Source organism: Bos grunniens, chromosome 19, assembly GCF_055505025.1.
Source record: "Bos grunniens cultivar Pamir isolate PY7600 chromosome 19, Bosgru_T2T1.0, whole genome shotgun sequence".
Lineage (NCBI taxonomy): Eukaryota > Metazoa > Chordata > Mammalia > Artiodactyla > Bovidae > Bos > Bos grunniens.
In genome coordinates, this window is record NC_141183.1 from 26,967,121 (window position 1) to 26,990,815 (window position 23,695).

General features: G+C 57.0%; 1 protein-coding gene across 1 annotated transcript; it reads right to left on the reverse strand.

Annotated features, from left to right (window-relative positions):
- Window positions 1–940: 940 nt before the first annotated feature.
- On the reverse strand, window positions 941–18,693 carry COL1A1 (collagen type I alpha 1 chain). The gene is made up of 51 exons (XM_086355498.1): window positions 18,473–18,693; window positions 16,790–16,984; window positions 16,608–16,642; window positions 16,462–16,497; window positions 16,271–16,372; window positions 15,361–15,429; window positions 15,099–15,143; window positions 14,895–14,948; window positions 14,660–14,713; window positions 14,101–14,154; window positions 13,930–13,983; window positions 13,543–13,596; window positions 13,411–13,455; window positions 13,241–13,294; window positions 13,087–13,131; window positions 12,866–12,919; window positions 12,516–12,614; window positions 12,385–12,429; window positions 12,190–12,288; window positions 12,008–12,061; window positions 11,735–11,842; window positions 11,603–11,656; window positions 11,224–11,322; window positions 10,971–11,024; window positions 10,786–10,884; window positions 10,127–10,180; window positions 9,883–9,936; window positions 9,725–9,778; window positions 9,573–9,626; window positions 9,092–9,136; window positions 8,902–9,000; window positions 8,528–8,635; window positions 7,852–7,959; window positions 7,589–7,642; window positions 7,327–7,380; window positions 6,999–7,106; window positions 6,859–6,912; window positions 6,687–6,740; window positions 6,387–6,548; window positions 6,190–6,297; window positions 5,937–6,044; window positions 5,779–5,832; window positions 5,579–5,686; window positions 4,979–5,032; window positions 4,753–4,860; window positions 4,364–4,417; window positions 3,978–4,085; window positions 3,444–3,726; window positions 3,144–3,334; window positions 2,612–2,854; window positions 941–2,496 (listed from the first exon to the last, which is right to left on the reverse strand). The coding sequence occupies exons 1-51, from the start codon at window positions 18,573–18,575 to the stop codon at window positions 2,350–2,352; spliced, it is 4,392 nt and encodes a 1,463-aa protein (XP_086211624.1). The 5' UTR covers window positions 18,576–18,693; the 3' UTR covers window positions 941–2,349.
- Window positions 18,694–23,695: the final 5,002 nt, after the last annotated feature.

Here is a 23,695-nt window from a genome sequence, read left to right on the forward strand (position 1 = left end):
GGGGGCCTCAGGCTCTCAGGCCAGCAGGAGGGGCAGGCGGAGGGTGAGGGAAAGGGGAAGGAGGGGAAAAGAAGGAGGGAGAGGAAGCAAGAATTTTTAAAAATGAGAAGAACGGGCAGGAGGCAGGGGCTGGTCAAAATGAACTCCCCAGGCCAGGGGCCAAGTTCTAGGGACTTAGAAGGCTAAGGGAGATCTAGGACATGCCCACTGGTCAGGAAGGCCTATTGCCTTCTGGTAGCACCGGGAAAGGACCTGGACTGCAGCTCTCCAAGGCCCAGGGTTCTCCCTTTTCCTCCTGGGGAGCCCAGAAGAAGGAGCGGGAGGCACTCCTTCCTTTAGGTCTCCTCTGGCCCTGAGGGCAGCCTCAGCAACCCCTTCTCATTCAGTACTGCTGGATGTCCCCTTGGAGGAGCTCAGAGCGAGCAAGGAGGGAGAGGAGGCCAGGTGACTCTCTGCATTTGTCCAGAAAGACTCCCAGTTTCTCCTCCCTGCCCCACCTCCCTCCCACGACCATGGACCTCCCAGTGGCCACCTCCCTGCTGAGGAAGTGCTACCAAAGCCCCCAACCCTGCAGGATGCCCCCAGCAATGGAAGGGGGCAGAAAGAGTTAATGACACTGATGAGCATGGGCATGGGCCTGAGGTTTGGTCAGAGCAGGGCTGCACAGAGGTGTTTGCGTGTGGCTGCACAAAAGAGTTGCCTGTCTGGCACTGAAAGGGACAAGCGGGTATGGGAGACACACAAGGAAGATGGCAGGAGAAAACAGAAAGGGTACAGGCCTAGGAAAGGCAAGAGGGAGGGAGAGGGGCCGTCTAGGGTGCTAGAGGAGGAGGGGCAGGGAAGGGGCAGACAGGGAAGGAGAAGAGCCCACCCACCTCCCTCCCCAGGTCTCCCCTCCCCCAGCTCCTAGGAAGGAAATTAGGAGGCCACTGCAGATAGATTTGGGTCATTTCCACATGCTTTATTCCAGCAATCAAAATAATTAAAAACATCTCAAATTATTATACACATACAAAATAGGTACAGAGTCTCTCGCTTCCTCCCACCCTTAGGGGGAAAAACTGCTTTGTGCTTTGGGAAATTGTGCTCTGAAACCCAGTGAGAGAGGATGCAGGACAGATTGAGAGAAAGGCCGTGAAAATGGGATGCAGCTCCAGAAGGGGAGAGGGTTTCAGAGGAGGGAGAGAGAGGTGGGGAGACAGAGGCAAGAGGCCTGAGGAGGCGAGAGGCGCCCAGGGGCATGAAGAGAGGGTGGAGAGTGAGTGACGCTGGAGGCGGCACTCTCTCCCACATTAAATAGCACCTTTAGAAAATTCACATGAGTCCCCATCCACAAGGAAAAAAAACAAAGAATAAAAAAAGACTTTGAACAAAAAGGAACATTTGCTGGCCTGAGGGGGGGGTGTGTTTCCACTTCCATAGCACCAGAGATTCCCTCCCCACCCCACCCCATCACAGAGATGTAGCACCTTTGATATAAAACGAGGACCCCCTTCCACACTGCCCCCCTCCCGCCCCCACGCAGTTGCCTCGGTGACACACAAAGGCAAGAACGAGGTAGTCTTTCAGCAATACAGTTACGCAAGGAGCAGAGCAGTCTCTCCCACCCAGCCAGGTCGCGCAGGGGGGAATGTCGCGTTTCCCAAATCCGATGTTTCTGCTCTGTCTTGGCCCCTCCTGACTTTCCTCCAAACCCGGTGTTGAAGGGCCAGTGGTCCCCCTGGCATGCTCCCCTCAAAAAACAAAGAGGGAATGTTGCCGGGGCCACAGGGATGCCAGATGGTAAAGCTTCTTTGGCAGTCTGAGGACTCCAGGTCCCCCAGGGTTTGGAGGTTCTGGGTGAAGGAAGTGGGCTGGGAGTGTGGGGGCCACTTGGGTGTTTCAGCATTGCCTTTGGTTGCTGGGCAGACAATGCATTGTTTCCTGTGTCTTTTGGGGAGACTTAGATTTGGGGACCAGTGGAGGGGAGGCCCTAAGAAGGCATGGAGAAAGGAGCAGAAAGGGCAGTGCTGGGGTGTCATAAGCCCAATGGGCAGAAAAGGACTTACCCCCACGTGGGTCTTCAAGCAAGTGGACCAAGCTTCCTTTTTTTAAAAAGTTATTTATTTATTCTTTTTTTTTTTTGGTAAGGTTGAATGCACTTTTGGTTTTTGGTCATGTTCAGTTGGTCAAAGATAAAAACTAAGTTTGAGAGATGAATGCAAAGGAAAAAAATATTTTCCAAAGTCCATGTGAAATTGTCTCCCATTTTTTGGCTTTTCGGGGGTTTCAGTTTGGGTTGTTTGTCTGTTTCCAGAGTCAGGGGCAAGTGGGTTGGGTGGGAGGGAGCCAGGTTGGGGTGGAAGGAGTTTACAGGAAGCAGGCAGGGCCAACGTCGAAGCCGAATTCCTGGTCTGGGGCGCCAACGTCCAAGGGGGCCACATCGATGATGGGCAAGCGGGAGGTCTTGGTGGTTTTGTATTCGATCACTGTCTTGCCCCAGGCTCCGGTGTGACTCTGGGGTGAAGGGGAGACAGTGGGAGAGGGGCGTCACCAAGTGGCAGCGAGGGGGTGGGGGGACTGGGCCTGCCAGGAGAGCCAAAGGCCAGCACAGGGGCCCTGCTGGACTCACCGTGCAGCCATCGTAGGTGACGCTGTAGGTGAAGCGGCTGTTGCCCTCGGCCCGGATCTCGATCTCGTTGGAGCCCTGGAGGAGCAGGGCCTTCTTGAGGTTGCCAGTCTGCTGGTCCATGTAGGCCACGCTGTTCTTGCAGTGGTAGGTGATGTTCTGGGAGGCCTCGGTGGACATCAGGCGCAGGAAAGTCAGCTGGATGGCCACATCGGCAGGATCGGACCCCTGGCCGCCATACTCGAACTGTGGGGGTGGCAGAGCAAGGAGTGAATGGCTGTGTTTGAGCCCCCAGTCCTGGCCTCCCTCTCTGGCATCCTCCGAGGGCATCCCAGAGAACCCCACTTCCAGAGGTGGCAACCCCTGCCCCCCAGGCACCCTATGTCTGAGCCAGTATCAAGGTCCCCAGTCTCCTGTCTTCCAGCCCATCACACCTCGCAGAGGTCTGGTCTACCCAGGACCTACCCTCAGGCCCTTCTGAGCCCTGGGCTGACCCATGTCTGTTAAGACTGGCTACAAGGTCCAGCTCACGCACCTGGAATCCGCCGGTCATGCTCTCGCCGTACCAGACGTGCCTCTTTTCCTTGGGGTTCTTGCTGATATACCAGTTCTTCTGGGCCACGCTGGGCTGAGTGGGGTACACACAGGTCTCACCGGTTTCCATGTTGCAGAAGACCTTAATGGCGTCCAGGTTGCAGCCTTGGTTGGGGTCAATCCAGTATTCTCCTGGGGTGGGGCAAAGTAAGATGGCATCAGGGGATGTATGGAATGATGGCCCCTCAGGGCTCAGCCCCATCATGGCAGGAGGGGGAAGCACAGCTGGGCCGGCCCTCACCGCTCTTCCAGTCAGAGTGGCACATCTTGAGGTCACGGCAGGTGCGGGCGGGGTTCTTGCGGCTGCCTTCAGGGCTCCGGATGTTCTCGATCTGCTGGCTCAGGCTCTTGAGGGTGGTGTCCACCTCGAGGTCACGGTCACGGACCACATTGGCATCATCAGCCCGGTAGTAGCGGCCACCATCGTGAGCCTTCTCTTGAGGTGGCTGGGGCAGGAAGCTCAAGTCGTAGCCGCCGCTGGGAGGACCTGGGGGACCAGGGGGTCCAGGAGGGCCAGGAGGACCCTGTGCAGAGAGGGAGGAGAGTGGGGATTACTGGGGCTCGGTGCTTTCAGGGCTGGGGGGCCATGGGCAGGAAGGGAGGAGAGCGGGGATTACTGGGGCTCGCTGCTTTCAGGGCTGGGGGGCCATGGGCAGGAAGGCAGGAGAGTGGGGATTACTGGGGCTCGCTGCTTTCAGGGCTGGGGGGCCATGGGCAGGAAGGGAGGAGAGTGGGGATTACTGGGGCTCGCTGCTTTCAGGGCTGGGGGACTTACAGCAGGACCAGCATCACCAGTTCGACCTCGAGGCCCAGGGGGACCGATGGGGCCTGGGAGACCATTGAGTCCATCTTTGCCGGGAGAACCAGCAGAGCCAGGGGGACCCTGCAGGGAGGAAGCTGGTTGGAGAAAGCCTTCCGGAAAGCAGGGGTCCACCCCAGCTCTGGCAGAGAAGCCCATCTCCCACTTTGCTTGGCTCAGACTCCCCAGCCTTCTTACGGCTTATTCCCACGGAAACTTTGTGGGAGGAAGTGGAGAGGGAGAGGCCAAAGGCCGCGTAAGGTTGTCCACAGACCCCATTCCTTTCTTTCCTCCCCTGCTTCAGACCCTTCTCCAGAGAAGCGAGGGGCCCAGGAAGAGCAGACAAACAGAAGATGACTCACGCGGGGACCAGCAGGACCAGAGGCTCCGGAAGGACCTTGCTCACCAGGAGAGCCCTGCAGGAGCGATGGGAAGGCAGTTCAGGCCAAGCGTAGGTCAGAGGCGGCCAGCAACAGCGCCCTGCCACCAACCGCGTCACGCTGGAAGCCTAGCCCCAGGGTGTCCGTAGGCTGAGCCCCCTCCCATGATCCCGCTTTGTGCGCTTCACCCTCCTGGAAACTACTTGGAAATGCCCACTGGTCTTCAGACCCCAGTTCCCACTAGCGAGAAGGACTGTCCAAAAAGGGAAACTAAGGAAAAGTGTCCTCCCCGTCACACAGCAGGGCTTGGGGAGATGACGAAAGAAGATGCAGTGTCAGCTAGGGGCTGGGGAGGGGCTGAGCATACTCACGGGAGGGCCGGGGGGACCCTGGAGACCAGAGAAGCCACGGTGACCCTTAATGCCTCTGTCGCCCTGTTCGCCTGTCTCACCCTTGTCACCACGGGGGCCTTGGGGTCCCTAGAAGAGCGAGGAGGACAGGCCGTCAGGTGAAAGTTCTGTTAGCACTGAGGGGGGTACAGTCCCCACCTGGACAAGGGTTCTGAGGATGACGTAAGGGCCAGAGCAGGGCACTTACAGCGGGGCCACGGGCACCAACGGGGCCAATGGGACCAGCAGGACCAGCAGGACCCTAGGGAGAGCAGAGAGAGCATTAGATCCTGGTCGGAGGAGCCCGGCTCAGGGCTGGAACAGCCTGAGCTACAGTTGAAATCTCCCCTTGGCCAAATCCCTTCACATCTGTTCCTACCGTATCCATCCCTCCTGACCCCAGGTGAATCTTCAAGCAGGCTCAGGCTTTGTGTAAGCTGAGTTGAGCACTTGGGAACAAACCCCCTTCCTTGGGGGAAACGGGGTACTTGGCTGGGGAGGAGCCTTGAGGCTGTGCTGTGGCTCCATTTTTTTTTTTCCCTAATAAACATTCCAAACTGAGTTTGGAGCTGAGAAAAGTTTACGGCAGGGCCAAGCAAAGAGAATGGTGGTTGGGGGGGCGGTTCAGGTTCAAAAAATCCAAACTCCTATGGCTCAGTTTTTTCAGGGAGACCAAGGGCCAGACATCTTGCAAGTCCTCCTCTCTTCCCTTGCCTAGGTGAAGTCAAGTGTCCACCTGCAGATCCCCCAGCAGGTCTGGAGAGTCCCTGGCCTGAGCAGAAGCAGCAAGCCAGGCCCAGCGACTTACGGTCTCACCACGATCACCACTCTTGCCAGCAGGTCCGACAGGGCCGGGGGCACCGGGAGCGCCAGGGGCACCAGGAGGTCCAGCAGGGCCGGTCTCACCACGGTCACCCTGAGAGGAGAAAGGGAAACCCGGTGAGGCCCGGCTGAAGCGGCCCGGTGGGAGCGGCTGTGGGGCTGTGGTCCTGGGTGCAGCCGTCTCACCTTGGCGCCAGGAGAACCATCTCGTCCAGGGGATCCTTCAGCACCAGGAGCTCCCTGCGGGGGGCGGGGAGGTGAACATCAGCCAAGGAAAGGGAGCCTCAGGCCAAGGCCCAGATGGCCACAGTGAGGGCGCTGGCGTGGGGCTGGCAACCACACACCTCACGTCCAGACTCGCCAGGGGGTCCAGCCAATCCAGGGGGGCCCATGGGACCAGGGGGGCCACGTTCACCACTTGCTCCAGAAGGACCTTGTTTGCCGGGTTCACCCTGAGGGAGAAGAAAGAGTCAGGCCAGAGATGGGGTGGGAGAGGGCCCGATGGTCCCCCACATTTGTCCTTGCTGACCCTACCACCCCCATCCTGCACCCTCCAAGTCCTGCAATGGTCCTGCCCCAAGGTGAGGGGGCACTCACAGAGGGGCCAGGAAGACCAGGGAAGCCTCTTTCTCCTCTCTGACCAGGCAGGCCGACCACACCACGCTGTCCAGCAATACCTTGAGGTCCAGGAGTGCCAGGAGCTCCCTGTGGTGGGGGCAGACGGGGGTGAGATGACTCCCAGTGGCCAGGGACGACGCCCCCCGACTCTGGACCCCTCTGGAGGGGGCACTTACAGCAGGTCCGTCAGCACCAGGGGCTCCTTTCTCACCAGCGGGGCCAGGGGGACCAGGGGGACCGACTTCACCGGGACGCCCAGCGGGGCCAGTCTCACCGCGGGGGCCTTTGCTGCCTTCTTTGCCAGCAGGGCCAGGAGGGCCAGGGGGTCCAGCATTTCCCTGGATGGGGAGAATTGCGACTGTCAGAGTCCAGCAGATTCTGGGGCATTCCTGAGGCCTCAGTCAGGCCCACCACACTCTTGACAGCCTATGTCCCACACCTTCCCAGACCAGTGGAGTCTCCACACGGACACTTACAGAGGGGCCGGGGGGACCGACTCGGCCAGCAGCACCTGGGAAACCAGTAGCACCCTGGAGAAGAGGACAAAGAAGTGATCAGAGGGAGAACAGCCCCTCACCTGGCCCAGCTGCCCCACCTCCGAACGCTGCCTGGGGGAAGCTTCAGTGGAGAGGCAGAGTGGGTACTCACAGGGGGACCAGCACTGCCACGAGCACCTTTGGGTCCGGGAGCACCAACGTTACCCTGGAGGAGAACACAGAGGCATCAAGGCTGGGCCGATCCCGGGTCCAGCCTGCTGGCAGCTTGGGCCTAAACAGTGAGATACTCACAATGGGGCCGGGGGGTCCAGCGGGCCCAGCAGGGCCGGGGGGACCAGCGTCACCTTTAGCACCAGCATCACCAGGTTCGCCTTTAGCACCAGGTTGGCCATCAGCACCCTGGGGGAGGACAGAGCATGGTGAGTGGAGGAGAGGTCTGTGCTCACCCAGGAAGTCAGCCTAGAGGGCACCGGAACTCCAGGCAAGAAGACGCTTTCAATGGGAGGCAATCTCCCCTCCACCTGCCTCTAAACCCGGCCAACGCCTCTGTCCTCATCCAATCACCCAAGGCCCCAGGTCCTAGTCGGGGATGGAGGATAAACAGGATCTTGGTACTCACAGGGGGGCCAGCGAAGCCAGCAGGGCCGGGGGGACCAGGCTCACCACGGTCACCCTAGAAGAAAAGGAGGCGAGTGGAGAGAGGCCCTGATTCGGGGGAAGGCAGGTGGGGATGGACAGGAGGGTGGGGAAGAGGGCCTGAGGAGCACTGCCCAGGGACCAGAGCAAGCGGGAGCTAAGGTGAGAAGGGACAGGAAGAGGGCTGGGGGCAGCATGGAGAGAAGGGCCAGGTGCGGGCCCTTAACCAGGTCTTCTGTACTTACGGGGGCACCACGAGCTCCAGTGGGACCGGCTGGGCCGCTAGGACCAGCTTCACCCTGAAAGGAAGGGACAAGAGGCTCAGGATCAGGGTGCCACACTGAATACTCCTGCCCGATGACCCCAGGAGAGTCCTCATCTCTCCTGGTCACCCCACCGTTGGGTGGCCAGGTTGGAGTGGCAAGAGCTGCCTCTGCAGCAGAGCCGTGCCCAGGCTCACGAGGGAAGCTCTGTGTTAGGGAAGAAGGTGAGAAGTGGGCCATCTCACCTTGTCACCAGGGGCACCAGCGGGGCCAGGAGGACCGATGGGACCAGTCAGACCACGGACGCCATCTTTGCCAGGAGCACCATCAGCACCTTTGGGACCAGCATCCCCCTAAAGACACAGGAAAGCCTGAGACTTCTGGCGTGGGGCAAGGAGGTGACCTTCAGCATCCTGCTTGTGTCTGGGACCCCTCCCCAGCTTATGTTTGCCCTGCCCCCACATGTGCAAAGAACACAAGATCTTTCAGGGGAAAGACGCCTGTGTGGGGATTCCCAGGAAAGACCTGGGTTCCATCCCTGGGTCAGAAAGATCCCCTGGAGAAGGAAATGGCAACCCACTCCAGTATTCTTGCCTGGGAAATCCCATGGATAGAGGACCCTGGTGAGCTACAGTCCAGGGGTTGGACAGAGTTGGACACGACTGAGCGACCAACACTTTAGGCTAAGAAGCTCCCAGATAAGGGATCCCTAGTCTAGGAGGCACCCAATACTGCTTGTCGCCATGGTAACACACGGGAAGGGAAGGGCCTGAACTACAGGTAGGTGATAACCAAGAGGCCAGAGAAGGAGGATTAAGAAGAGGAAAACACCCCAGGGAGCAGAAAGAAAGATGCTGAGGGATTCAAAGCAGAGAGAGATGGGAACTACACAAGGCTCGAGGGAGGGGGAGTTCAACTTACTCTGTCACCCTTAGGGCCTGGAAGACCAGCTGCACCTCGTTCACCAGGCATTCCTTGAAGGCCAGGGGCACCCTGGCTACCGGGGGCTCCAGGGGCACCAGCATCACCCTATGTGACAACCAATAAGGCTGGAGTGAGACTTGGGATCTCAGAACTAGGTCTAGGTCACAACTTGAGCCTCCTCTTAGTTCCTCCCAGGCTTGGTCCTGAGGCCAAAGACAGGCACTAGGGCTCACAGCCCAGAACTTCAGGCTGCACACGGACCCTACCCTAGTCTTGTCCCTCCACCCCTCCCCAACATCTAGCTGGCTTTGGTCCCAGCCAGGCAGCCCCCACCACTGAAGGGTGAGACCCAGTCCCCGTGCTGCCCTTACCTTAGCACCATCGTTGCCAGGGGCACCATTGGCCCCACGGGGACCTGCAGGACCGGGCGGCCCTTGCACACCACGCTCGCCGGGGAAACCTCTCTCGCCCTGGAAGGGAAGGACAGGGTGTGTGATGGTGGCTCCAGAAACAGGCCCAGGTTCAGGGCATCTCTGTGATGCAGGAAGAGGCTCTACTTACTCTTGCTCCAGAGGGGCCGGGGGCACCAAGATCTCCAGGAACACCCTGAGGGGGAGCAAGGGAGAGACAGTGAGCAAAACCCACCTTGGCCCTCCCCACTAGAAAACATTCTTGCCCGCCTGGGAGCTAGCCCTTAGAGTCTGTGATTAGAGACCAACCCCTTCTGAGCACTGAACTGGGATTATCCTTCCTCAGGATGCATCACCTTTCCTGAACTTGAGGTTGAGGGAAAGCCAGAGTATTCCAGTAGCTCTAAAAAGAAGTCATCCAGACCCACAGCCATACAGCTCCCTCCCGATCCTAGCATGCAGGGGTGCAGCTCTGTGCTCCCCTCTGTGTGGCGCCCTTCACGATGGGAAGCCCTTCCTCAAGTCTAACCTTACTCCCTTTAGCTGATGGCTATGTGCTTAGCTAGGAGGGCTGGACTCTCCCTCGGTATTGCCTGCACTCCCCATCTCTTCAGCCAGCTGGTACACCTTACCTGTTCACCAGGTTTGCCTGCTTCACCAGGAGGACCAGCAGGGCCGGGGAGACCCTGTAGGTGGGAAATGGGGGAGGGAAGAATGCGCTTAGAATCTGGAAGAAGTGTTCCTCACACCCTTCTCCCAATACCCTGACAGCGTGAGACCTCACCTGGAATCCAGGGGAGCCAGCAGGGCCTTGTTCGCCTCTCTCACCAGCGGGGCCCTGCATGGAGGGAATACTGTGGTCATGAGAAGGCCCAGGAGAAGGGGGCAGGGGGCTGGCCCACAGCGCCCCCCTCCCTAGGCCTCCCTGTCAGGGACACTCACAGCAGGTCCTGGGGGTCCCTGAGCTCCAGCTTCTCCGTCTTTGCCAGCAGGACCCTGGGGAAAGAGTGAAAAAGGGGTTAGAGTGGTGAGGTGGGTGGGCAGCTGAGGAAGACAGCACAGGTAAGGGGCCTGGAGCTGGGGGTCCTGATGCCCTAGGGATGGGCTGGAGCCTCATATCCCTTCTGCAGGATATAGGGATGGGACATGGGCGGGAAAGGGACGGGGACCAAAAGGAGATACTTACAACAGCGCCAGGGGGTCCAGGAACACCTCGCTCTCCAGCTTTTCCAGGCTCTCCCTGGGGAAAGAGAGGTAGGGTTGAGGGAGTTGAAGTGGGCAACCAGGCCTCCTGGGTCCCTCCTGTTTACTTTGAGTGGAATTTTTAAGGAGCTTTTTCATCTATCAGCTCTGGCCCCTGAGGAAGGCCTCTGTTGGCTTCGACTGCTCCATCTTTTGGCCTCTCCCTGAGCCCTGTCCTCCCAGACGACCTGCCCCTTAGGCTCCTCTCTCACCCACTTCCCTTTCTTCTCCCCATCGTATGCCTTCAGACACCTGAGCTCTGAAGGGCTTTTATTCCTTTGAAATCTCCTTTTGAGCCTCAAAGAACTCACCAAGATTTGGGGATGACTATCATGTAAAAGGCCCATCCTATCCCCAAGTGTGTGTGGGGTGAGGAGGGGGCAATAATACTTATTTCCAGGGATAGAGCAATGGTAGTGAAGCCAAGGAGAGGTCTCTCATTCTATGGAATAGGGAAACTGAGGCCCAGAGCGGGGCAGTAAGTGGCCCGAAGCCACATAGCAAGTCAGTGGCAGAGCTGGGCCCAGACCCTGGACTCTTCCCCCCACGCTTACCCTCACCTCAAGTGTGTATGTCCTTGTAACACACTCCCTGAATACTTACAGCAGCACCTTTAGGTCCAGGGAAACCCATCACGCCAGCCTGACCACGGGCACCGGGAGGGCCTGGGGGTCCAGGGCGGCCATCTTGACCGGCGGGACCCTGAGGATGGAAGGGACATGAGCAGAGGTGAGGACAGAGGGTGAGAGGTCAGGAGGCAGACAGGGGGCTGGAGGAGGGATACTTACAGGGGGGCCAGTTTTGCCATCAGGACCTGGGCTGCCAGGGCTTCCAGTCAGACCCTAAGGGGGAGGCAGACAAGTGTGAGTGGAGTGGAGGATACAGGTGGTGGGAGAGGGGCGGTAGGAAGGTGTAGGCCGGGTGGAGGACATTCCAGAAGGCAGATCTGTGATCCTGCTCCAGAGCCCACACAGGATGAGCAGGGTCCTGGGCCACTAACAGAGAACAATAAATTCTCTGGGCAGAATGCTGGACTCTCACCTTGGCACCGGGCAGACCAGCTTCACCGGGGCGACCAGCTTCACCAGGAGAACCTTTGGGGCCAGCAGGGCCAGGAGCACCGCGTTCACCAGCAGGACCCTGGTTGGGAAAGTCACAGCAACAATTAGGGTCTCAAGTCTGGGCCACTTCATCATGGGCTGCCGTCTTCCTCCTCCTGGGCCATGGGGCTGGGTGCTGTGAGGGGCACTGGTGGTGGTGGGACGGTCAAGGTGAGCTGAGCGTGACGAGGTCGGCAGCCCCAGTGTGGGCACTAAAAGACTGGGCGGTGGGGCTGGGAGGAGGCCGACTACATCCGGGAGAGGAAGGGAATGTCCAGGGAGCAGCAGGGTCAGCCTCCCAGTCATGATGAGAGGTTTACCTTGGGACCAGCAACACCGTCGGCGCCAGGGAAACCACGGCTACCAGGTCCGCCCTGGGGGAGGAGAGGAGGTCAGTGAGCTCAGACACGTGGGCACCAGGTTGGCACTGGGGTGAAGAAGGGGGCACTTACACGCTCGCCAGGGGGTCCAGGCAGGCCAGCAGGTCCAGGTTCACCTCGGGCTCCTCGCTTTCCTTCTTCCCCAGCGGGGCCAGGGGGGCCTTGAATACCAGTGGGACCCTGGAGAGGGCAGAGAGGAGGGGGCAGCCCACAGTGAGGGGCTGTCCTGGTGCCAGTTTCAGAGTTGTCTTGAGGCTGGGTCTCCAGCACCGGGGGTTCCCTTTCCTCCCTGGACCACCCCCAGGGGCTTCTGGGGTAGACAGATGGAGCTGCGAAAGGACTTACGGGTTCTCCCTTGGCGCCAGTGTCTCCTTTGCTGCCAGGAGCACCAGGTTCACCCTGAGTAGGGGGGAGAAGATGAGTGGAGAATGGGCACAGTGCTCAGTTGGCCTGGCCCATCACGCTTCCCAGACAAGGGCCTCAGATCAGCATAGGAGGCGGGACAGAAGAGAGACAGCGGTACTTACGCTGTTACCCTTGGGGCCAGGGGGGCCGCTGGGGCCCTGGGGTCCAGAGGGGCCTCGGGCACCAGGGAAGCCAGGAGCACCAGCAATACCAGGAGCGCCCTGAGGGAGGCCAAACAAATTGAGCCCAGGACTGGAGGGCAAAGGCAGGTGGAAGGCGGGTACCGGGGGCGGCTCTGAGACCTGCAGGATACTTACATTGGCTCCTTTAGCACCAGGCTGTCCATCAGCACCAGGGTTGCCCTGTGCCACAGAGAGAGGTGGGTGAGTGAAAGGCAAGGACTCTGAGTTAGGGAGGAGCATGGGAGCACTGAGGAAGTGATACTTACAGCAGGGCCAGCAGCACCAGCAGGGCCAGGGGGGCCAGGCTCACCACGTACACCCTGGGGACCTTCAGAACCTCGGGGTCCTTGGGGACCACCTTCACCCTGGATTGGAAGAAAGGATATGCCAGAAGTCACCCTGGTAACCCAACCTCACCTCCAGATGGCAAGGGGTGAAGGGCCAGGACAGGAGACCAAGAGTCATGACCCTTAAGATCAGAGAAGAGACCCCCCAAGACAAAGATGCTGGGGACTCAGCTTCTCTCTTGATTCTGGGTCCTTCAGGTTTCGGGAGCAAAGAAATGCCCACCCCTTGGCCCATGGGAGCTCTGCTCATTGGAGGGTGGGGGTCTCACCTTAGCACCCACAGCACCAGGGAAACCAGGAGGACCAGCGGGGCCAGTGGGACCCTGTGAATAAAAGGGCAATGTCAGCAAGAAGGAAGATGGCAGCCGCAAGTCACAGCCTGGGACAGAAGAGGTCCTGGGGTTGAGACCTGGCCCTGATGTCAGCCACAAGAGCTGACACTGAGACGCCTCCCCAGTCCCAGGCACTGGAGTCTAGAGGCGGTACTCACAGGGGGCCCAGCAGCACCAGTCGCACCATCATTTCCTCGAGCACCCTGCAGAAGAGCAGAAGTCCCAGTTACATTCACTGAGCGCTGGTCAGTCCCTTTAGCTCCTAAGGAACGCTTTCCAGAGCTCTGGGTTCCCCAAAGGGCCAGTACTTACAGCAGGGCCAGGGGCTCCAGGGCGACCTCTCTCACCAGGCAGACCACGGGGGCCCTGAGAACAAAACCAAGAGGAGCCAAATGAGATGGAGAACACCCCCTTCTCCCCAAGCCCCCATCTTGCTCCTACACCCTGCTCCCTCCCTTCCTTCCAGAACTGGACACACTCACCATTTGACCAGGAGCTCCATTTTCACCGGGGCTACCAGGCTCGCCCTACAGAGCAGAGAATGGAGTGAGGAATCTGTTCTAGGTGGGACTGTGGAGGAGGGGAATGACCATGACCGTCACACAGCATCTTACCTTGGGGCCAGCAGGACCAGCATCTCCCTTGGCACCATCCAAACCACTGAAACCCTAAGATAGGAGGAAGGGCCAACGTGAGACCCTGTGGAGACTGTGGACCACCCTGACACCCGCCCAGCCCAGAGAAGGAGCCTCAGGAGGTCATCACATCTATCCCCCTGTGTTTAAGCTAGACTAAACCCCAACTGACCCAAGATCTCCCTCCCTCCCTTTACTGGGATTTCTTTCCCAACGAAGGGAAGTTCTCTTGGAAATTTACTCTCTGTCCCTTGGAACTTCTTATGTAGCTACCACCCAGCATGATGCATGCCAGGATCCTCTGGGGAAAGGACTAGAATATGACACTGGGACTTTGGGAACTTAGATGATACAAAGGAGACTCACTCTGTGTCCCTTCATTCCAGGGAGGCCAGCTGTTCCAGGCAATCCCCGAGCACCCTGGAGAGAAAAGAAAAAGACAAAGGCAGGGCCATTAGAAGACTCCACTGTGGACACAGCTCCCAAAGGAAGCCCCAGTGCAGCAAAGGCTGGAGGCAGCCACACCGTCCTGCTCACCTGAGGTCCGGGAGGCCCGCGCTCACCAGGACGACCAGGCTTTCCAGCTTCGCCCTGAGAGAAAAAGAAAAGGCCATCATGCCCATGCCCCCAGAGTTGGAAACGTATGGGAGGCTTGGGTCTCCTTGGGATTGTTGAGGGTCAGGCTTCGGGACCTCAAGTCCTATCTCAGTTTAAATGTACTGTGAAACACTCGCTTGGTGAATTTTGCCTCCCTCCAAAGAATTTCTGTTTATTTCTGTCACCAGCATCTTAATCTCACTACGTGGAGTGAAAACCTGAGGTTACACCCAGGGAAGCCATTCATGTCAAGGATAGAGTTGGAGACTGCTTAAGGTGACTGAGGTGAGGGGAGGGACAGCCACGTCTGTTAGGAAGATGGGGAAACATCCCAGGAAGCTCCCTATTCAAGGGCAGTCCCATACGTCGGGAGAACATGTCCTTCTTTCTCTGGGTGTCACTCCCAAAGGTGGTGGAGGCACTAGGGTAGAGATTGCAGGAGCCTACCCATGGAGAGGCAGTGGGGGTCAGAGGGTATCTCCTCACCAGGGCTACTTACATCATCTCCGTTCTTGCCAGGGGGGCCAGGGGGACCACGGGGACCCATGGGACCCTAGAGGTGACAGGAAGAGAGGATGTTAGAATGACCAGGATAAGGAGAAAAGAAGGGGAAGGCTAGGATTGGAAGAAGGAAGTAACAAAGACTCCAGATGGTGGTCCTTCAATAGGAGAATCCATATATTTGTAGAGAGGGTGTATATTTGCATAGAGAATGCAAATCAGGGGCCACTTACTGAGGCTCCTGGCTCGCCAGGCTCACCAGGGGGGCCTTGGAAACCTTGGGGACCCTAGAGGACAAGGAGAGAGGGGTAGGGTTAGAAGGGCAGGTCCTTGCCAACATGTCCCCATCTCACCAAGAGATCTCTGAGTACTTTCCTTGCCCTCATGCCAATCCTCCCTCTAAAGCCCAAAGGGCTGTAGACATCCCGGATACTCACAGGTGCGCCAGGGGGGCCAGGGAGACCACGAGGACCAGAAGGACCCTATGGAAGGAAAAGAAAAAGAGGCCATAGTGAAGCCTCGGTAGTAAAGTTTATCTCCCACGGTTCCAGTTCGGCCCACCCAGCTGCCTCATGTTCTGTCTGGATTCTGAAGTCCCAAAGGTCATCTTGACCTCCCAAGTTATCTATGCCACCCTATGCGCCTTCACTGGCCCGTCTGCTCTTTTTCTGTCCTCTATGTAGTCTGCTGATGACTCACCATGGGACCAGGCACGGAAATTCCTGTTGATTTCTCATCATAGCCGTAAGACAACTGGGGAGCAAAGTTCTAGAAGAGAGAGTGCATGAGAAAACAGGTCAGGGCAGGGAGTTGAAAGGCAGAAGATATCACCAGTAATGGGACACAATGATATCATATTCTCTGTGCAGCACAACAACACGACCTGTGGAACAGTCTTGCCCAAAACGTATCATTGGAATCTAATCAGGAAGACACATCCAACAAACCCAATTTAAGAGACAGTCTACAAAACAACTGGCTTTTGCAAAAAAACAGTTCAGTGTCATGAAAGAAAAGGGAAGTCTAAGGAATGTTCCAGGTGAAAGGAAACTAAAGAGACATGATAATTAAATGTAATTCATAACCCTGATTGGATCTTGAATCAGGGAGGAAAAAATGGTGTAAAGAACATTATGGAGAACATTGGTGAAGTTTGAATATGGACTGCATATTAGATAATAGTATCATGTCAACGTTAAATTTCTAAAATGTACTCATTATGTAATGCTCATGTAAAAGAATGTTCTAGCTCTTAGAAAATACACACTAAAGTATTTAGGAGCAAAGGGACACAATACCAGCAAATTACTCTCAGACGGTTCAGAGAAACCCTCCCCCTCCCACCCCGATAATGTTACGTATACATAGAAACTGATAAAGCAAATGTGACAGATTGTGAACGATATATGAAAGTTCTTTGCATTATTCTTGCAACTCTTCTCCCCCCTTTCCCCTATAAGTTTGAAATTATTTCAAAATACAAAGTATGCCATCTGCCAAAACAAAATAAAACCCAGCAAAGGAAAACACCGGCGGGAGCGGGAGTGGGGGGTGGGGGGGCAGGGCTGGCTCCTAAGGCCTTCCACAGAAGCCTCGACTCTCCACTTACTCCTCCGAGGCCAGGGGGTCCGGGAGGTCCGGGGGGTCCAGGGGGTCCGGGAAGTCCAGGTTGTCCAGGGATGCCATCTCGGCCGGGGGGGCCGGCGGGTCCCTGAGGCGGGAAAGGGCAGGCCCGGTGAGCGCAGGCCGGGAGCCACGCCCACTTACCTCCCCCGACAGCCGCTAGAGGGCGCCGCTTACCCTTGGGCCTCGGGGGCCAGTGTCTCCTTTCGGTCCCTATGGGGTTGCAGGAGAAGAAACAAAAGCAACGGGGTTAGAGAAGAACCGTCAAGAGTCCTGGGGGGTGGGGTGTGGCGAGAGTCGACGGCAAAGGGGCAGAGGATTACCTCGACTCCGGTGGTTTCTTGGTCCGTGGGTGATTCTGGGGGGGTGGGGAGAGACGTGACTTAGAGGCAAGGTTTGCTCCAGGTGCTCCCAGAGACAGAGGCCTCCCCTGATAGGGGCTAAGGAGCGTCCCCCCTTATATCCCTCAGCCCCCGCCCGCCCCGGCCCAGGCCCCGAGCTATACCCTGGCCTTCGGGGCAGACGGGGCAGCATTCGTCCGTGGGGACTTTGGCGTTAGGACAGTCCTTAAGTTCGTCGCAGATCACGTCATCGCACAGCACGTTGCCGTTGTCGCAGACACAGATCTGGCAGGGCACGGGTTTCCACACGTCTCGGTCATGGTACCTGAGGCCGTTCTGTACGCAGGTGACTGGTGGGACTGGGGCAAGACGGGGAGATAGGGGGCTGTCAGCGGCGCGCGAGTCCCCCACCTCGGGGCTCCAGGCATACCAACCCCATCGTCCCTTCCCTTCGGTCTTAGAGGCACATTTAGATTTTCCATTTCCCGCCTTTCCATTTTTTGTCCTTTTGTTTTTCCTTCCCCCAAATCCTTAAACGCTCATCTGCTCCTCATCAGAGCCAGTGACAGGGCCGAGGCGCCTGGCCAGGACAGCTATAACTCTTTCCAGTTCTCAGGAATTTAAACAAAGCTTTAGGCCAGGGTCGCTTCCAACTGTAACCTCAGCCCATTGGCGCTGAAGCCAAGTGAAATAAAAAGCCATTGGGTGGGGGTGGGGCTGGGGGATGGAGGAGTGGTAAGAGAGGAGCCCCATCCCGAGGGCAGGCTTGTGGGGCGTGACCTTGGTTGAAGACCTCAGAGGAAAATGGGAGGAGAGATGGGAGGTTCAACCCAGATTCCGCCCCATTCCCGGGGCAGGTGGGACGGCGTGGGCGGGGCTAAGAGGATGGGGTGGGGCTGATTGGCGTGGGATCCCGCCCAGAGACCTGAAATGTACGGTAAAAATAGGGTACGCCCTAACCTCCGGCGCCCAGACATCTCAAAAGGCCCCGCTCAGGGGCAACCCCCGTTTCTCAAAGCCAGCCAGTGCTCCGGGTCACTTCTTAGTCAAAGAACCAGAAAGTCCGCAACAGTAAGTGGTTAGTTAACCACGCCCACCGCATAATCTTCTACCCAGACGGCCACTAGGTGGCGGAGCAACACTAAGCAATTTCCCCAAACTAGCTATTTCTTTTAGAGACAGGGGCTATCTCATCTCCAGCTTTATTTTCCAGATCTAGAGGTGGGGTCCACACCCAGCAACAATCCCGGTCTTCCCGCTCCAACTCCTGCGCGGGGAAGCGCTGGATAAGGACGCGCACTGCCCAGTGTAGATCAGCAGAGGGCGCAAAGACCCTGCGTGGCCAAGTCCGCGCCAAAGTTTCTCATCATTCAACCCGCCCACTCACTGCGCCCCCTCCCCCCTCAGTCCAAGACCTCCGCGGCCCCAGGAACACTGCTAGCCCGCAGAGAGGGCAAACAGTCTTTCCTGATGAATCATCCCATAGCCTTCCTGATCACTGTTACATCTTGGACTCCAATTTCCCAACTCAGCGCCTCCATCCCATCTTCGACGTACTTTCCCCCAAACCGGTGCCCAGACCCTATTTCTCCCGCTGTACTTCACAGTGCGCGCTCAGAACTCCTCCTGCGCCAATTCGTGCCGTGCAGCATCCTCCCCTCTTACTCCTGGGGGGCCTTCATCAACACCCCGTCGCAGAGAGGGCACCGAGGAAGAGCCCTCACCATCTTCCTTCCATCCCTGAGCCTCCGGAGCATCCCGAGTCTCAGTTTAAGTCGCAGACCCCCGGGACCGAGCGCAGGGCAGGAGAGCAAGCAGCCCTAGACTCCCAAGAGTTTGGGACTTACTGTCTTCTTCTTGGCCTTCTTCCTGGCCCTCCTCTTGGCCGTGCGTCAGGAGGGCGGTGGCCGCTAAGAGGAGCAGGAGCCGGAGGTCCACAAAGCTGAACATGTCTAGACCCTAGACATGTAGACTCTTTGCGGCTGGGGTGGGGGTTAGCGTCCGCTCATGCGTGGCCTCACACTCCGCGTGCCTCCTGCTCCGACCCCGAGGAGAAACTCCCGTCTGCTCCGACCACCGGCCCGGGCCCCTTTTATACCATCCTGATGGAGAGCGGGGAGGAACCCTGCCCCCGGGAGAGGGGGAGCCGGCTGCCCGTCCCCCAGCCAATCAGAGTTGCCTGGCCCGGCCCCCAATTTGGGAGTCGGAACCGAGAGGGGGAGGAGGAGGGAAGGAAAGGGAGTCCACCGCACATCTCCCCCCTTCGCAACTCTGCCTCCCCAGCCCCCCAGTTTAGTCTGGGCCAGAGATGCCGCCGCTGGGGTGCAGCTAGGTCCTCAACATACTGTCGGCTAAATAGTGGGTAGGGGCGCCTCTTCGGCTTTCTTTCTTGGACCCCCAGTCTCAGGGAGGGGACTGGAATTGGGGAGCTGGTTAGGGAGGCTTTCAAAGATGGAAGGACTCTTTGAGTGATTGGGAAAGGGTCCTGCTCGCCCTGCTTGTTCACCCTCCTGACATCCAGAGCAAGAGCTCAGGGATGGGTATGGAGAGGCAGCTGGGGACCACTTTAAAGCAGGAGAACCAGAGAATTTAAAAAGATGTGCCTGTTTAGGGGTGTCTTCTGGTGTGGCTGGGGTATGGAACTTAGGAATATTTGGGGAACAAGATAGATTCATTTATAGACGTTAAGAATCAGATCCTTAGGGTGGGTTTTTGTTTTGAGGATGTCAATTCTGCCATGCCTGAGGCTCCACGATAGACTCAAATACTCTCCCCTAAACCCTAGCATGATTGAAAGAGATGGGGTGATGAGGGGTGATGAGGCACTGAGTGAAAAATTTGAGTATGCGGTCTCGCCAGAAGGAAGCTTTGGTGTTGAGTGATGGGGCAGCAGGGTGGTGGTGGAAAATTGCTAGGATTTTTCCACCCTAGGGGCAGTAAGTTTGCACGGAAGGGCCGTGGTCACTGGTGATTTAGAAAAGGGTCTTATGTTAGGGTCTGTCGTGGCCATGGTCATGGCCTGTTTAGACACCCTTCTACCCAGCACAGTCAAACTGGAGAGAACTGTATTGAAGAGCACTTGACAAGAGAGAGGGTGTTCCTTCTGGAGGCTGCATAAAGCTCTGTCTCTGTCTGTACCTGGAATCAGCGTTGGGGACATATGAGAGAATTGGGGTGTCTGGGGGAAGACTTGCCTTGGAGGTCTGAGGTGGAATTACAGGTGAGTGACATTATTTTAGAGGACGTTTCTCTCTGCCTCACCTCTTTCCTGGAAACCCAGGGCATCACTCTTTGTCCCTGGAACCAGGAGAGAATCATCTACACTCTGAAAAGCGATGGAGACCCCAAGAACAACAGGCTATATTAGGAGATGACTCTAGAAGCCAGCGTCCTGCCTTCTCTATGTCCCAACCTCCCACCAGTACTCTACCCCAACCCCAATCTATCCAGGTTCCTGATCCTGCCGACATCTGTGGGTCCAAGAGAAGTCAAAGAGGGTCGCTTTGCAGTGCCCGTCAACTCCAATCCCTCCCGTGCAGCTCCCCACCCCCATCACTCCAGAGCTGCAAACGTGGAAGCGGGGAGTCCCGCCTCCCCCAAACCATCCAAGATTCCATTGCCTCCCCCCTCCCCGCCCCTCTCCACGCCCTCCCCCAGCTGGTTTTGTGCAACGAAGGCAAAGGAAAAAAAAGACCAAGAGAACAGAAGGGGAGGGAGCCACGTCGGCTGGCCGGCTGGCCGTGGGCAGCCAGGATGAGCGGTGCGGGTGGGGCAGCAGAGGGAGACTGCAGGGGCTATAATTAAAGGGAAAATATAGAGTTTCCAGAGAGGCAGGGCTGGAGACAGCAATGGAGGGATGGGCCTTCATCAATTATCCCCACCATGTGGCAGCAACTTGTGGCCCAGGATCTGCCCCCATCGTGCCAGCTACTGCAGGGCAGGGCTGGGGGCTGAGGTGCTGAGATGGCAGTTCCTGCCCCCTCCAGCATGGCTCAGGGACAAGGAGCACCCCCTCCCTAACAGGAGAAACAAGGAATCCTGCCCCTCAGAGTAGTCACCCCTCTGGAGTGGTTGCTTGGGGCGGAGAGTTACAGGCTAGAAGTGAGGGTTGCTGTGACCTTCCACCTCCCTGCTTGCTGAGTTTTTGCAGCCAGAAGGACTCCTACCTACAGTTCCCTCCCCACTTGGTCCCTGTTCAGGCTGGCCCTCGACCACCTTACAGGAGAGATTAAGACTCAGAGATGTGGGTTGGGAGTTGCTACATCATGAGCCTGGAGTTCTGAAGAATATTTAGGGAACCTTGGGATTGAGGGGTGGGTTTTGTGAGTATGGTGTGTGACAGCCTCTGCTCCATCCCAGGGGCTGCAGGCAGAAGTTTCCCAAGCATCCTTTACACGTGGCAGAGCGCTGAGGCCCAGGGCCTCCTCTGCCACTTTTCAACTTGAAACGCTTGGCGGACGCCCAACCCGAAGATGTGTCTCTAATTTCTGCAGCATGACAATGAGAGGAAGAATGTGCTTGGGGTCTCCTCCCAGCCTGCCTGGGCCTCCTTGGCCAGAACTGAGGGCTTGAGACTTGGTGGGGGAGGAAAGAGGGAGGGAGCTGAGGCCGGAGAGGGGAGGAGACGCCACCTCATCTTTAGGAAACTCTGAAGCTCTGGCTTCTTGTGGAATGTAAGACTTTGTCTGGCATTTGGAGTTGGGGGGGGAGCAAAAGCCAAAATCTCCTCCCCCCGACCCCTTAGAAATGGTAAAGTCATCAGCAGTCAGGGAAAAAAATTCCTCAAGAAGAAAAACAGAAGGAAGAAAGTGCTGAGCTCTGAGTTCGCTCCCTTTCCAAATTTCCTCAAGTGCCCTTCCTCACTGTGCTTGCGCTCCCCACACCCCCTCCTCCCGAGGAGCCCCTCAAGCCCTGCTCTGGACTGCTGGTGGGGGTAAAAGAGCAAAAGCAGCCCGGGTGCTGGCGCACCTGGTGGGCAGGTTGGTCAGCCCTTTCCAGCTACCTGGTGCCCTGCTGACGTTTTGTTGCCCTCCTCCCCCTGATCTGACCTTCCAGAATGCTCTTCTGCCCCAGACTGGTGATGAAGAGAGGGTCCCTGGCGAAGGGGTTGAGGATAGAGGAAGGGAAGAGGTCTTAAAGTGAGGCTGCAGTGAAGGCCCTGGGCTCTGTGTGTTCCCACCATGGATTCCCATCATGTTCCCAGCAGGGTTCCTGTTGAGGATCCCTGCAGTCAGAGTCTGGGAACAGATCCCAGGAGTGGAGGAGTCTCTCTTCCTCCCTTTCTTCAGCATCATACTGTCTGGTTCCTTTGGTCCTTAGCAACCAGGCACAGCTCCGCTCTTTCCATGCCTCAGCCTCAACCCAAGTGCCTTGGTCCGAGATTTCCTTTCATCTCTTCATCTTTTCTAGGTTTAGAGGGAAGATGATGGATTACGTTTGTTCATGTTGAGTGTTAGGTACCTATGAGACATTCAGTCAGCTGCATGGAGGGAACTTCAGTATCTGAGTCTGGAATCCAGAGGAGAGACAAATGTGGGACTCCCGCCTCCACTGGGTGATGATGTGGAAGGAGTTGTTTCCAGAGAAAGTATGGAAGGAGGAGAGATGAAGGGCTTGGATGGAGCCTTGAAGATTCTCAGGGTTAAGGGTCGGGAAGGGGAGGAGGGGCCTGCACGGGAGACACAACAGAAGTAGCAGAAGTAAGAGGGCGAGAAGGAAGATCAAGGGTGTCATGTATGCAGGGGGAAGATTGTTCTAGGAGAGTTATATGTTGCAGAGAGAATTAGTATGATAGGGAGTAAAATGGTCACTGGATTAAGCAGCATAGCAGTGACTGGTGCCCAAAGTGTGAGCTGTTTGGGTGGAGTGATGGGTGAAGAAGCCAGACTGGAGTGGGCTGAGGAGTGAGTGGGAGGCCAGGAAATGGGGTCAGAGTGCAGACAACTCAGAGGAGGAGTCTAGCTCTTAAGGGGAGGAGAGCATGTAAATGCTTCATCCTCCCACCTACCCTCCTTCTCTTTTTCTTTTTCTTACACCTCCACCCCACTCCTGTCTATCTTTTTGTCCCCAGCCTTCCCCTTCTTTCTTGTGGAACTCTGCTTCTTTCTCTGTCCTTCCTTCTCTGGCGCTCTTTTTCAGGGTGACTTTTTCGATCGTCCTCTTCTCAAATATCCACATCCAGTTCTTGCCTTCATTTCACTTTCTTCTAGAGCGAGCCCTTGGTCCACAATCTTAAAGAGAAGGCTTGGTTTCTAGTCCTGCAGATCCTGTCACATTCTCTGGGAACCCCCAACCCCAGTCAAAGAAGGGGACTTTGGGGCAGGAACCAGGGAAGGAGCTGGGACAAGCTGGGAGAGAAGGGCTGGGGCATGGTCCTTTAGATGACTTTAGGACTCCCCAGCAGAGAAGGCAATGGCACCCCACTCCAGTACTCTTGCCTGGAAAATCCCATGGATGGAGGAGCCTGGTAGGCTGCCGTCCATGGGGTCTCACAGAGTTGGACACGACTGAAGCGACTTAGCAGCAGAAGCAGCAGCAGCAGGACTCCACAGACCCACTCCAGCCCTACCAGGTGCTGGCCAGGTCCCAAATGAGAATAATGTCCTAGATGGGGATGTTGTCAGGATTAAGGGCCACACTCCTAGTGTCCACTCTGGTGATTACAACTGAGGGGCCAAAGCACACCTTTCCTCCTGAAGTGTAAGCTCCCCAGGCAGGGGCCTGTCAAGGTCATCATCAGATCACTGGCCCCATTCGCAGCATCTGAAGGCAGAGTTAATTCTTGTTAAGGGTTGAGTGAGTCAATCAAATGAATTGCTAGTTCCTCCTTCCTGGCTTGGCTCAATTCTGCCCTTGTTTTATCCTCACTTCTTTTCCATTTTCTATTCTTTTATCTTCCCCTACCCTTAACCTTTTCCCTTTTCATGTATTTGTTTTCCTTTTCTTAGTTCTTTTCTTTCCTTTTCTTTCTCTCCTCTGCTTCCATCCCACTGGCCCACCCCTCCATCCACACATTCCTTCTCTCTCTCTTTTTCTCTCATATTCTCTTCCAGCATCTCTGGTGCTCCACC

What these genes read in the sequence shown, in the direction of transcription:
- COL1A1 (XM_086355498.1), bottom strand. Translation starts at nt 18,575, where the DNA reads ATGTTCAGCTTTGTGGACCTCCGGCTCCTGCTCCTCTTAGCGGCCACC. An exon ending in GACCCCCTGGCCTCGGAGGA is followed by an intron (nt 15,430 to 16,270) that starts GTAAGTGGAGAG and finishes TCTCTCTTCTAG; the next exon opens with AACTTTGCTCCCCAGTTGTC. An exon ending in CTGGTCCTGCTGGTCCCCGC is followed by an intron (nt 4,086 to 4,363) that starts GTGAGTCATCTT and finishes TCCTCCCTGCAG; the next exon opens with GGTCCCCCTGGCTCTGCTGG.